This window comes from Solea senegalensis, linkage group LG18 (assembly GCF_019176455.1).
Source record: "Solea senegalensis isolate Sse05_10M linkage group LG18, IFAPA_SoseM_1, whole genome shotgun sequence".
NCBI lineage: Eukaryota > Metazoa > Chordata > Actinopteri > Pleuronectiformes > Soleidae > Solea > Solea senegalensis.
In genome coordinates, this window is record NC_058041.1 from 9,804,096 (window position 1) to 9,818,098 (window position 14,003).

At 40.7% G+C, this 14,003-nt stretch overlaps 2 protein-coding genes across 11 annotated transcripts; both read left to right on the top strand.

The window, feature by feature from the left end:
* Positions 1 to 129: 129 nt before the first annotated feature.
* srsf2a (serine and arginine rich splicing factor 2a) lies at positions 130 to 4,115 on the top strand. Of its 7 annotated transcripts, XR_006358279.1 has the most exons (6): positions 130 to 464; positions 571 to 922; positions 1,361 to 1,709; positions 2,083 to 2,295; positions 3,112 to 3,200; positions 3,678 to 4,115. XR_006358279.1 is itself a non-coding variant. In XM_044014565.1 (4 exons), the coding sequence occupies exons 2-3, from the start codon at positions 588 to 590 to the stop codon at positions 1,683 to 1,685; spliced, it is 660 nt and encodes a 219-aa protein (XP_043870500.1). In that variant the 5' UTR covers positions 130 to 464; positions 571 to 587; the 3' UTR covers positions 1,686 to 1,709; positions 2,083 to 4,115. The 7 variants fall into 7 exon arrangements, 3 of the variants coding, with proteins under 3 accessions (XP_043870500.1, XP_043870499.1, XP_043870501.1); XR_006358278.1 differs by having other exon boundaries at positions 2,083 to 3,200; XR_006358277.1 differs by having other exon boundaries at positions 3,112 to 4,115.
* Positions 4,116 to 5,556: 1,441 nt separating this feature from the next.
* LOC122759614 (matrix-remodeling-associated protein 7-like) lies at positions 5,557 to 10,001 on the top strand. Of its 4 annotated transcripts, none has more exons than XM_044014561.1 (4): positions 5,557 to 6,065; positions 7,048 to 7,084; positions 7,182 to 7,287; positions 9,145 to 10,001. In XM_044014561.1, the coding sequence occupies exons 1-4, from the start codon at positions 5,796 to 5,798 to the stop codon at positions 9,257 to 9,259; spliced, it is 528 nt and encodes a 175-aa protein (XP_043870496.1). In that variant the 5' UTR covers positions 5,557 to 5,795; the 3' UTR covers positions 9,260 to 10,001. The 4 variants fall into 4 exon arrangements, with proteins under 4 accessions (XP_043870496.1, XP_043870497.1, XP_043870494.1 ...); XM_044014562.1 differs by having other exon boundaries at positions 5,568 to 6,065; positions 7,048 to 7,081; XM_044014559.1 differs by having other exon boundaries at positions 5,569 to 6,065; positions 6,856 to 7,084.
* The last annotated feature ends 4,002 nt before the right edge of the window (positions 10,002 to 14,003 follow it).

Here is a 14,003-nt window from a genome sequence, read left to right on the forward strand (position 1 = left end):
TAAAAAAAAAACTCTTAAGCCATTTTTAATACCATCACATAGTTTAATATTATTCTCCATTGGAATTGAATTGAACCCCCTGTCTGCCTTTGATTTGCATAGGTTTCCGTGGTTAAAGGTAGATCGCGCACGGATTAAAGGACTTGGCATCAACATTCGCATCGCCATTTTCTTCGTTAATTGTCATTACTTTCGTAAATGGTCATTTTCTAGATATTTCAGCAAATTGAATTGAATAAGAAGAGAAAAGAACAGCCCTGCGTTTGTGTTAGTGCGACTCCCCGCCAATAGTGGCGCTGTTGTAAACTGTGCTTGGCAAATGAGCGCAGTCCTTCCGCCAATCAGAGGAAGCCAACGCGGGCTCAAAGACAGAGGAAAAGGAAGCCTTGTTGCCGCCATTTCACGTGAAAGCAGCGAGGCAAGAGAGAGAGAGAGATCCCGGGCTCGGCGAATTCTGAGATAAGGTAGTATTAGAATCGAATTCTCTAACTGCGGCTTTGTAAAGAAGCACGGTAATTTTAATAAGTTGTAATATTACGCTGTTTTCGTCTTAACCGGTCCGTTTTGTAGCTTTTTAGACGGATAAAATGAGCTACGGAAGGCCGCCGCCTGACGTCGAGGGGATGACCTCCCTCAAAGTGGACAACCTGACTTATCGGACTTCACCGGAGACCCTGCGTCGAGTGTTCGAGAAGTATGGCCGCGTGGGAGACGTGTACATCCCCCGGGACCGCTACACCAAGGAGAGCCGAGGCTTTGCCTTTGTGCGGTTTCTCGACAAGCGTGACGCCGAGGATGCCATGGACGCAATGGACGGCGCGCTTCTCGACGGGCGGGAGCTTCGGGTGCAGATGGCCCGTTATGGACGACCACCAGATTCTATGTACGGACGGCGAGGTGCTCCGCCACGCCGATATGGCGGGTAGGCACGCAAAAACAGTAATTCTGTTCTGAAGAATATTTGAGTCACTTTACGAAAGTAGTTTTGAAAACGAAACCCAATCCTATAAGCGATAAACGGCCAAATATAAATTGCTTGAAGCACTAATATCCACATGAGAAGCCATTGATTGATCAAATAAAACATCCATTCAAATATTTTTTCAAACTGTATATAAAAGTTTTTATATTTAAATACCCCCAACGGCCAACCTGCAGTACCTTTACAGTCCGCCAAGGGGCCACAGCACATGCTGTGTGATTCACTGAACTAAAATATTAACTTATTTTTGCTCTGCCATTGCCAGAGCTATTTCGTTATATGTGGCATTAATATCTTCTGAACAAGTTGCTACTAGGTTGTCAGTTTGCAATATATATATTGAATGTGTATTACTGAAAAAATTCTTTGTAATTATAGGCGCTCAGCCAGCCCCCGTCGCCGCAGGCGTAGCCGAAGCCGCTCCAGGAGCAGAAGCCATTCCCGATCCAGGAGCCGCCACCACTACAGCCGCTCCAGGTCCCGCTCTTATTCCAGGTCCAGATCCAAGTCCAAGTCTAAGTCCAGAACCCCCAGACGAAGCAAGTCAAAGTCTCCCTCCAGGTCTCGTTCCCGCTCCAGATCCAAGTCAAGGAGTCGAACCCCGCCTTCCAACAGAGGGTCAAAATCCAAGTCCAGATCCAGGTCCAGGTCCAAATCCAAGAGTAGGCCTAAGTCACCAGAGGACAACGGAACCGAGCCTTAACCCAGACATGGACGCAGTATGACGGTATTCAGGGGAAAGGGTGGATTCATAATTCTCTTACTTGAATTGTCCAGATAGTAGTCAGCACTGTGGTATTCTGTGGGTCTTGATGCTACATCAGTCATTTAGACACAAGCAACAAAGTCTGCAGAATCCTGTTTTAGTTTTTAGAAATTACAATCAGATTGGGACTCATGCTCTGTGTGCTTTAATTTGCTTGTATATTCACTCAAGCTAAAACACACGGGCAGACAAAAGGAGATTTGGCTTTCTGTGATCTGCCATAGCGCATGTTTCAATTTGGGGTGACATGAGTGTTTGGGGGGTGGGTGGGTGCTTTGGGTGGTGGGCTGCTTCACTCAAACGTTCACCTAAATGTGGAATTTTTTCCTCCAAGCTGCGGAGTCCTGTTTGCAAAGAGAGGAGGAGGAGATGGGGGTGTGGCAGTGTGAGAGCAGTTAGTGTGTGACCCGCCCATGTGACCTGCCTGTTGCTGAGAGCGATGGCTGTTGCTAAGGAGCAGGTCACCAAGGCAACGGTGGTTGCTATGGAGCAGGTCGTCATGGCGGTGGTTCGGGCTGTCAGTTGGTGTATGAGGTGGTGAGGTGAGGTACGTTCACGGGGATCACGGGCAGATGCTCTGAGCACTGCTATCACCCATGCCTGTGGTTTCCTCCGCTTCTCTCAGAGGGAACGGACCCAGAGGTTTGTTTTTCACATATGCCCGAGTGTAAGAGTCTTCTTACGCCAAGAATGGTGTAAACAAATTTTAAGATCATTAGAAATGTTCAGTATATTTATGTAAAAGATCGATGCAAAAAAGCCTGTCATAAATATTATGGGCCGTACACACAAACGGGTTTAGGTGAAGCCACTTAAGCTTATCATATTGGCTTTTTATCCACACGGAACAGGTGTTTTGGGAGCATGGACCCAGAGTGGTGAAATCTCACAACACAACCCTTGTTTTCGTGTTTACTAATTTGCGTCTGAGAAAACAGTATCATGGCCCCATGTCTCTTGTGCGTGCATTTGCTGCCGTCTTCCTCTTGTGTTTAGAGTTTGTTTGGTCTATTTCGCTTTAAGATACTGACATTTTCTTTCCATTGTCTCCTGGCATGGCTTATTCTACCTGTTTCTGTGATTGTATACATTGTAACATACACATAACAAACAGCATGCATGCTCAAAATCTTAGTAGCAGCATTTCAGTGCCCTGAGCAGGCCTGGCACATGTGCTGAAGTGGTAAGTCGTTTTTAAATCGTCAAAGAAAAATATCGTATAGGGAAGTTCCTGTTTCCGTGTGGATAGGGCCTTAGTGCCAGGGTGAAGATGATCAGACCTCTACTGTTAAATAACTAGATCAGCTATATGAGTTGAGTTTTTTTGATTTTGCTCTTAACTGTGTTTTGTCTTTCCTTACAGATCTCAGATGACTGAGCCTTTGCCGAGGACATCGGGAAGAATCTCACATTGAGCAAGTGGATTCCATAATAATGAATGCAGACTGAAAGGTTATTGGAGCTTGATCTAAATTGTTTTAAATGTTACATTTGACTTAATTTGCTTTAATTTTGAAACATTGATGTCATTCTTTATAAAGCCGAGCATATTGAAAGGGATTTGTGAGGTGTCCCCCATTAAATTGTTTTTTTTGTTTGTTTTTTTTAATTGGTCTTGTTTTGAATTTGTTCTTAATAAAGTTTTCACACAGAATATTTCTTTTAAATGAAACCCCTTGTTAACTGATTTTTCCAGATAATTTAGAAAAGGTCTTTTTGGGTGTTACAGCTGTGTAACACCACTCTGGGGAAAATGGCTTGCTGTACAGTAACCTAAGCAAAAACTAAAGTAACGCAGTGCTACTTAATTTGTGACTTGCTAATCTGGCAGCTTAGTGTTTTCTACTCTGTCAAATCTGTTTTCTGTCTGGTCAAGAGAATTTTTCCTATGACTCTAACCCTCTTTCTTGTGTATCTTTTGTGCACTAGGCGCAGTTGTGTAGCAGTTGAGTAATGCTGGTTAGCTGTTAAGATGCGGTGCAGTGCGGTGGTGACATGGTGTGGCGTGTTGCGGTGCTGAGTGCCCGGCACTGTTCCGGGGCTCGACCCTCCGCTGCTGTTTGGCGGTTTGTAAGCTCACAGGTGTGGCAGATCATCCATCCTCTTGTCTTGTGACCTTCTTCCCTCCTTGTCCAGTTCAAATTCTTCCTCTTCATTCTCCCTCTTTTCCTTTCCTTCTCTGTGGTTTTTCCTCTGAAAATCTGGCCTTGCTCGCAATTGGAATTTGAGTCCAATGTGACTCGTAATGAAGGGTTTTAGAGGCAGTTCAACTGCTTCATGAATAAATTCTGTGTATTGCATTCCTCTGTAAACCTCAAATGTCTTGTAATTGCTTCAGGTAAATGCTAATAAACATGTTGTCGGAAATTTGCTCACATGAAAATTGTCGTTAATTGTACAATACCTTTGTCGTCGACATAAAACACATGGTCACTGCTTTTATACCTGTTTTAAGTTACAGGACTTAGTGTTTTTTATATCCTGGTTGCACCTGTGGATCTTAAAATGAACTTCATGTATTGTGTGTGTGTGGAATTAATTTAGTTTTTAGAAAACACAAAGGTAAATTTGAACTATGCTAGGTTTGGTTTCATTCATATGTGTATGCATATACACTATACGCATGGAGAATAGAGAATGCAACAAAAGCAGTTAAGATGAATTTTGAGGCATCTGTAAAACTTAGCAATGGGCAGCACGGTTTTTATGTGTTTTCAAAGTTTTGGATAAATAACTTGAAATAGTACCTATTTCTTCCCCAGCTTATAGCTTTATATCCAAGGTGTTGGAAAACTTCACCTGAGCCTCTCCTTGCTCTTTAAGACTGCTTATAAATAAATGAGATTTTACTTGAATGTATAACTTCTAATTACCTTTTTATTTTTGTACCTTTCTGCTATTTTTGTTTGCGCACAGCATGGATCAGCAAGTAAATGTGGTCAAGGGCCAATTGTTTTGTAAGCAATTGGAATATTTGGGTCAAAACTTTGTGTCTTCATCAGGCATCAAGTGCCTTCAAACATCTTCAGTCAGGAACAAAAACCCACATTTGCTGCCTTAACCTAACCATGATGTGGATGTTGTCTTTAATCAGCAGCTTGTTACAAAGACAAATGTATGTGTGATATGTACTCATACTGTTAATACTTACTGTGCATCATTTCAATTTTCTTTATTTGAGCCTAACATATGCAAGTAGTTATTTTATGGATGTTTACACCCCAAACCTGGCTGTTCATGACAACAGCAGTGTTTTTATTTTTATCTTTCAAACCAAACATTGAACTTAGTATAACAGTCAATTCCAGCAACACAGTCTATTTGGATAAGTTCGTATTTTTTCAAAATAAAGGTCCAAACTCATAAATCGCCTGCTGGGCCAGATATTGATGCTGGTGGGCCAGTCATGGCTCACCAATTGCTGACCACTGCTTACAGCTTTATCCTCCACTATACTATATATCCTTTATATAATACCATATATTTGAGTATGGACTACATGTAGTATTTGTATAAATGTGATTTAAATCTTGAACAAGGCTAGAATTTGTCCATAGGAGAGGTCTATGAAAGTGTATGAAAAGTTAATTTACCAATTATTCATCATATTATTAATTTTGAGGGGACATGTCTGAATTAACATACTCTGAAACATGTCTGAAAGGGTAGTGTTGTACATGACTTTGCTGCTTGTTTTCTGTTTGTGTGTGTGTGTGTGTGTATACGGGAGCTGTCTCAAACCATTTTAATCCCTCACTTTGTGTCGTTCACTCCCGTTGATGAGATTAGAAGCCGGGCACGTTGCGCCGTGCCGTGCCTTGCTAGCCCACCTGACCTGTCCTGTCCTCTAGTCTGCTGTGGACAGATCGGGGGGCGGACCCGAAGGATGTGACGTCGAGCTCGGACTGTACCTTGTACCATATCCTTAAACGCCGATCTTCAACGCTGATGTTTGGTAGGGATTAAAATGAGGATGAACGAGTGAGTGAGTGAGTGAGTGAAGTGGACTCAGAAGGTGAACACAAATAGCAGCAGAGTTCCACAGCCATGGATTTGACTTTTGTATTATCGGCCGTTATCTTCACGCTTCTCGCTATCGTGGTTGCAACGTCGGTGTTCAACGGCTCTTCGTCTGCAGCCGATATCGCAAACGGTTTTTTCGGACACAGAGGCGGAGACGGCGCTACCGAAGGGTCCGGTCAACCGAAGCCGAAGCAGAACGGGCATGTTCCCGAGAAAAAAGAGGAGGAGGAGGCGGTGGAGGACTGGTGTGAGATCAGCGGCAGCACACACGACCACTGGGATGTAGTGAAGTCAGTAAGTTGTCTTTAATCACTCTGACTGTTTAGTTAAGGGCAGCAAAACGGTTTGTCATGACTTAAGTCTCTTAATCTCTCTGTCCCTGGCTCGCAGCAACTGTTTACACGTCCTGTTGTCTAAATGTAAGCAGTTATAGAATGGAAGGGGACACCGTGTTTATTTCATGTAATATCCGTTGATATTGGTATGATTTACCAGGCAAAAATACACGTTTAAAAACACAAATGTTGAACACAAGCACAAAACTCAAATATTTTGAGGAATTCTCCCATGGAAATGCTCAAATAGTATCTTGCTTCTGTCTACCTTGATATCCAAAAAATAGTTTGAATACTTTAATTTTTGTTTTTTTTTGCTACTTGCTGTTGTTTGTTGTTCTTCATTACTTCGTATGTATAGTTACATTATGTATAGTCTGTACATACTAGACTATTCCATATAGTTTCTTTTTTCCCTTTATGTTTGTTTGTATACTTGTATGTTTACAGTCTTGGAGCGACTCAGGGTTACATTTCACTGTGGGTTATAGGAGTGTAGTGATGCATGTATGTGACAAATAAAACTCTTGAAACTTGATTCAAAGAGGTTTATTTATTTATTAGTGAAACCAGTTACTCATTTTGGCACCACCTCCACATACTATTCCTGTATGTAATGTAGCAGGACGGGGATTAATGCATTGATTTGTTTGTAGTTAAATTCCTGAATATTTAAGAGGTTCAAATATAAATATACATTATTTTGGGCAAAGTGATGCTCTTCATCTGTCCTCTTATTTCTCTGTCAGGAGGAGGCATATCCTAAACTTCAGCCCGAGGAACATTCCTCCTCCTCCACATCCAACCTGTTCACCTCCAGGCCTGAATCTAGGAAACTTAGCTCGGACTCCTCACTGGAGGCCTCGTCAAGGAGGAGCTGTGGGTCGCTTTTTGGTCTCTCTGATAAGGAGCTCCTAAAGTGTGCTTTCTCTCATCCCCAGAGTGAAGGAGCCACAGAGAGCCCGGAGATCGATGGTAAGCACTTTTCACCCACTTTCAATAAAGATGCAAGTTACAGGTCTTATTTATTTTTCCTATCTTCAGTTCATTTTCATGTTTATTTTTGTTCTGCCAGATAATGATGCAGATTCAGACAATTCCTTAAGATACATCCCAGGAAAGGCACGATCCCACCACTTGCAAATGATGATGTCCAAAGAGGAGCTGGAGGAGGAGCAAAGGTCAGTAAAAAACACATATATGAATACCCCGTTCAGAGAAGACAACCTTAATAAATGTACTCTTAATTCAAAACATAATTTTACTACAGATACTGACTTCTTTAAACACATTCAAAGGCGTTTTATGGACTGTCATGAAAGACACATGTCATTTTACATAACCTCTTTGAGGGGTTCAGGTTAAGGATCTTATTGGCATAGCCTGTATATTTCTTTACTTTATTATATGTCTCTTTTTTTACTCTTTTTTTACTCTTTTTGTACTTTTAACTTTTATGTCCTGTTGTGAGTCTTATATCTGAACTGGTTTTGTCTCTGTAACTATTTGTACTATCTATGCTGCTATCTCGACCAGGAACACCGCCCCGGAAGAAAAGATCATGTATCTCAATGGGACCTTCCTGGCTAAATAAAGGATAAACAAAATAAAATAAATACATACACTTCGTGAGAATGATTCCTTCAATGGGCTGAGAGGTCTCGCCGATAAAATAAAGCCAGGACCTGCTAGGAAAGACACAGCGTTCTCATTAAACTCAAAAATAGAAAAACAAAATATGTCTTTACAAAGCATTTGTAGTAACATTTATGTTGTCATTCATTTTCAACAATTCCTACCATTTCCTGTCTTTCCACATCTGCACTGCCTTCTCTTCCTCCTCCTCTTCTATTAAACACGTTTGCAATCACGTGTGGTCGCTGCAGTCAGAGCCTTGACTGAGTAACGTCCAGATTGACTCTCTGCCAGGCCTTAGCTGAAGGATGAATGACACCAGCCTCAAAGCATCCGATGGCTGCTGGTTCAAAGGAAAAAAAAGGGAAGAATACAAATAGCATCTGTATATCCTGTCTTTAATTGTCCATAAGCCTTTGAAAAAGGAGCTAACGGTGACAAGTTATTCCCACTTGTTTGTCCCAGTGGACTCACTTTCTGGCCATTGTATGACAACAACCCCCAAAGCTGTTTTCCTGGCCTCATCACAGCAGCCTCATTAGCTCTTCTTTATCCTCAAGTCGCCACGAAGAGACTGATGTAATTGCAGAGCTGCAGTGTCTCCCTAATACCACCTGTCCCCCTCCTGACACCCTGTTATTCCACATTAGATGTGTGAAGTTTGAGTGTCACAGCCACACAGGTGCTGATTGTGTCTCCGGGGGGTCACTGCTGATGGGTACGTGTTCGATAATCCTCTGCACTCTTCAGCCAGGAGGAGGAATCATTGCGACGCCACGCTTTTGTTGAAGGGGAACAGGAAACGCATCTTAAAGGAGTAAATTGAGGAGCACCGGTTTTACCTTTGCTTCATATTGGGAAAATGGTCAGAAGTGACTTAGAATAGTCACATTCTCTGATATTATGTTAATCCTTTGCAGGATTTCTCATAGCTGGTCTTTGTTTTTCAGCATAGAGGTGAACTATGAACATTAACGTCTTCTGTGCCAGTTCAGGAAAGATGTTGTTTTATGTATTATGAAAATGGCAAGGAAGTTGACAATTTGGGTGTTGTTGTTTAACCCTTTTGGTTGCGTGGGTTTTCTCTGACAGTACTGTGAGATCGAGTACTGTATGTACTGTACATCTGGAACGCTTAAATGATGCAGAGCGTTGTTCATATATGAAAACTGCAGGTATGTAAGCACATGCGAATATGCAAAGCAAGTATAACCAAGGCTTTAGTTTTAGTTTAATTTTTACACACTGGACCTTTTCAAGTAATGGTTTGACCCTTTAAAACATGCGTGGTAGAAGATCAATGATAATCTCTTCCCTATTTCTCACATCTGTGTATTTTCCACTTTTATTCATTTTAATTGTTTCTTGATTCAATATTTTCTCTCTGGTCTTTGTTCACCCAGGGTGCAGCGGGAGCAGCTGGCCACCATCTTCCAGCTGCTGAAAGAGAACAAGGAGACGTTTGGGGACGTGTCAGAGGGAGACATGGAGGAGCAGCTCAGACTCTACTCCATCTGAGACTCGTCTCAGCTGCTTGACTTGACTGTGTTCTTTTTACCTGTGACCTCTGGTGAGGGAGCTCAGCCCTCCACTGCACAAACACTAGTTCACAGTATTTAACACAACTGTACTCTCTCGCCCCTCATCTCATCTTGTAATATGACATGCTGTTTTTGTTTTGTCGTTGCTTTACTTTGTTTGTTTGTTTGTTTTTTTGCTGTCATTCAAACTGTAGTCCTCATAAGAGACCAAAAACAATGCGGGACCTTTTCCAAGCCAGAGAAGAATTGTGTTGCTTCCAAATTGCACATATGGACGAAACAATGTCTATTACTTTTTATATTATAATTTTAAAAAAAGGGATGACATTTTTACTTTGATAGTCCACTGTTGACTCTCCATTAGGATCAGGTCAGTGGACATACTATTAACTAACTATCAGTAGATTGTGCTTCAAGTGATGATCTTCAGATTCTAACCCTAACCCATACAGACATGCCTGTTAATTACTGTACAACTATTCCTTGTGTGTCATCTAATTAAAGGGAAGTACAGTAGATATGAATAAGTGTCATCTGATTATCTGTTGACATGATCTAAAATGGACTATCAAAATAAAGTGACATCAAAAAATGTTATTTATTAATTTTAAACTTTTCTATAAACCAAGTTTTGTCTTTCATATTTTGTGTAACAGGTAAACTGTAAGGCCCTGACAGCAGTCTGTTGTGAAATAAACCACGCTCTGTCGTATCGTGAATGTGTTTGTGTTAAACATGCGTGTTCGGCACACACTCTCCAGTCCAGTTGTGTAGTTTGCTTTTATTTTAATCTAATCTTCAGGTGTATTTGTTATGTTTGTGTGATTTCACTTACCATTGTATCGTTTTATCATGGGAACAATGTCTGAAAAGCATCAGGTAAGTTGTATTATAGGGAAGAAGAAGAAGAAATGTACTGATTCAGATACAGAAATCCAGCTGCTTGTTTATTATTTATGTAAAGCAGGGGAGTCAAACTCATTATAGTTCAGGGGCCACATCCAGCATAATTTGATCTCAAAATGGCCAGACCAGTAAAATAATAGCATAATAACCTATGAACAACAAGAACCCAGAATGTTTTCCCCTTATTTTACAGTACATTTAATGAAGTATCTTTTTACAAAACATAACGTTTCTTCAAAAAAATTTCAGAAATATGCCTAAATTTACCATTTACACATGTGCATTACAACCAACTGATCACAGTGGATCTATAAAAGCACAAACATTTAGTCACAGGTATCTGGAACTGAAAAATAAAGTATAGTATTTGACATTTGACATTTTCACAAATCCATCCTGCGGGCCGGATTGGACCCTCTGGTGGGCCAGTTCTGGCCTGCGGGCTGTATGTTTGACACCCCTGATGTAAAGTGTCCAAATTAGTTGGACTGCTCTCTCAGGAAGGGAGGACGACAGGTTGTTTGAAAGTTATGTTTCACTCTTGGATGTTTAGAACAACACAGGCAAAACTGGCAGATTCTATGAAAAACAAACCAGTTACACCAGTCACAAACTGGTCCAGTGCAAACCTCGACACATGGAGCTGTAAATGGACAAAAATGGGTTTCCTTTTAAATCTTTAATTCCGCATTCTCTGACCCATGTCCAGTCTCTGTGAAACTCTGACTCACGAGCGAGTGGAACATGCTAAATGAGTTAGAACAATGCCCTTTTTAAAGATTCAGACAACCTTTCATTTATTTTTTTATCTTCTGGCTCCGTTAAAGGCTTAACTGCTCACTATTAGTGTTGCTGTGGAGCTGGGACGGTTGTGTACGCTGGGGTTTTCCTGACATGTGTCATTAAAAACAGCTGTTGAGGGGGGAAGAACAAAACAAAACAGTGAAGACGTGGTTGGAGGAATGTTGAGCTGGAACTCCCAACAGTGTGAGGGAGGCTGCAGATTCAGTTGATAATTAATTGCTATGAGACCTCTCCCATTTTAGATAAAGAGCACATTGCAATTTGAAATGTTCTTATGAAAAGAAAAAGAGCAAAGACACATAAAACTCTTCCTTATAAAGAGTAAGAGAACATTTAGTCTTGTAGTCGTTATCTTGCAGGGCGTGAGAGGAAAAGGTCCCCTATAGGAAGGCCATAAAAGTTTATCTATGTAACACTGTCTGTGTTTAATGTCTTTGCTGTTTGTCTAGTCTACTACATTGTCATCTTAGTGCCACAGCGCCACCTACTGACACATTGGAGCCACTGTCAGTGAATCAGCTCAGAGAGTATGAAACTAAAAAAAACAACTAATAATGAATATGAAATATCTTATCAAGGTTACATACTTGTGCAAATGCTTTTTATTTTACTTACATAAATGTATTTTGTATTTTAACTCATTTTAATATTGAGGGATGGATGTGATGATAACACTTTTTTGTGTCTTATTTTGATGCCGATATAACAAACTGCTCGTGATTTACTGTAAAATAGAGTAATTGTGTCATCTCTTTTTATTCGCTTCTTTAATGTGTTGGAATTGTATTGTAAATCACCAGCCACTATGTGTGTTCTGTACCTAATATAATTATAAAGCACATGCAGTACCAACCATGACCACAGTGTGTCGTTAAACTTCAAAATGAATATTTTTCTCTAAAAATACGCTTTTTTTTATCATGAAGGCCAACAACTATTCACCCTCACATTCTCACTTACGGTCAGTTTAGACAGTCTTGTATCTTAAAGGGACACTTGAGTAAAAGAACAAAAATGTTACAAGATGGTACAAGTTTTCTTTACTTAAGTTAAAGTCTTAAAGTTGACATTTACTGTACTTAAGTATCAAAAGTCATGTTCTGATATAAAATGTCCTGAAGTTTTAGAAGTCAAAGTATTAGAAATGTGAGGAGTTTGGATTGAGCCATGGTAGCTCAGTGGTTGGGCAAGGTCTCTTTCAACTGCAATGCTATGGGTTCAATTCCTGGCTCTGCTAGTCTATATGTGTCCTTGAGCGAGACACTTAACCCCATGTTGCAATATGTGAATGGATCAAGCTAATCAAGACTATATAAATACAGACCATTACCAACTCTTCTTCTTCTGATTTAATTTGGTAATAACGAATAACAAAGATAGTTAGAGAAAATGTAGTGGAGTGAAAGTAAAAGTTGTAAGAAATTTAAATGCTGTACAAAATAATGTACAGGTACGTGAACAGAGCATTTGTACTTTGTTATATTACAACACTGAGTTCAGAGCAGGGGTATTTATGACCATATTTCACTGAACACTGAACAAAGTAAAAGAGCTTGTTGTGATATGGAATGATAGAATAATGACATTTTTATGATGCAAAATAAGTCTATTCATATCAAAAACTGAGAACTGAATCTAGGGTCACTGTGTGACCCTACCTGACTGAAATTGTTTTATCGTCATCATTGTTGTTATTATTATCATTATAATAATAGATAATTGTGGACTACTTGTTTAATGAATTCAGTTTGCTGATAGTCTGCAGCTGCTCCCTCAGTAAGTCTGATAGTTTTGCTTGACACTGACCATTGTCAGATAACGGAGGCAGCATAGACGAGGGCCTTTCTACGTGGAGTTGGAAAAACAAAACCGGATTTTGCGCTTTTCATTTTCCAGGTTTAATCATCATGGTGCCAGCTCCCTGTTTCCACAGAGATGGTGAACGATGATGAAACTGTTGCTGTGTTTTCACCTGCTTACAAACATAATTGGATTTTTTTTGGTTTTGTATGTGCTCCCCGTGTGTGTGTGGGTTTTTCTTCCCACAGTTCCGAAACAAGCAGATTTTGGAGTTAGACAAATTGGAAACTAAATCGAGTGAGAGTGGATGATTGTTTGTCTCTATGTGGCCCTGTGATGGACTTCTGAACTGTCCACGGTGTCCCCCCCCCCTGAGATATTGGCACCAGTGACCCCCACGACACTCATGTGGAGGATAAAGCAGGAGAAGATGGATGAATGAATGTTACATTGTTTCTGGTCACAGAGGGGTTTCTAATGTTAATCATTTGTTTCTCAGCTGGTTTATGGACTGCTCCTTTAATATTAGAGGGGTGGGAATTACAGGATTATTATGGTTCGTTTTTTCTACAAAACACACAACCAGTTAATACCTAACCTTAACCTAACCACAATTCAAATAATAGGCCTAAACTCCAGCTCTGCCTTATTAGGACCAGGTTTTAGTTTGCTTTTGACTACTGGCCCTGACAGTGTTTATGCCTTAAAACACACACACGCGCACACACACGCGTACACACACACACACACACAGTCCATTATGCATTAAGTATGAATCCCTGTCCTTCCTCCCTGGTTCATCCCTCAGCTACTCCCGGTTAAAACGTGACACACATCAGTTGTGTGACAGGTCACGTGACGGCCGTTGATCAGGAAGGAGGGAGGGGAGTGGAGAAGAAGGAGGCGGAGGAGGAGGATGGTAGTGGGGAATGGGGGGGAGGCTGATGTTGCTGAGAAACTAGAGTCAGGTTAGCAGGAGACAGCTGCAGTCATGCAGGAAGCTGTGCGTGCATGCTTCAAAATAAAGCTCAGAACAGTAAAGATGATTCATTATTGCTCACCCATTGGGAAAATTGGACGTGTATCAGCAGCTTGAAAGGCAGCAACAAAATATGAATAAGAATAGAATCAAAACAATTAATAATTAATAACATTTATTTAAAATTCCAAATAAAATTGCTGCTTAGATTCATTGATCCAACAAAATTATG

Bases quoted from the DNA above. Each gene is read 5' to 3' on its own strand.
- srsf2a (XM_044014565.1), top strand. From the start codon at position 588: ATGAGCTACGGAAGGCCGCCGCCTGACGTCGAGGGGATGACCTCCCTC. The intron at 923-1,360 runs GTAGGCACGCAA...TTGTAATTATAG, and splicing joins CCGCCACGCCGATATGGCGG to GCGCTCAGCCAGCCCCCGTC.
- LOC122759614 (XM_044014559.1), top strand. From the start codon at position 5,796: ATGGATTTGACTTTTGTATTATCGGCCGTTATCTTCACGCTTCTCGCT. The intron at 6,066-6,855 runs GTAAGTTGTCTT...TTTCTCTGTCAG, and splicing joins ACTGGGATGTAGTGAAGTCA to GAGGAGGCATATCCTAAACT. The intron at 7,085-7,181 runs AGCACTTTTCAC...TTGTTCTGCCAG, and splicing joins GAGCCCGGAGATCGATGGTA to ATAATGATGCAGATTCAGAC.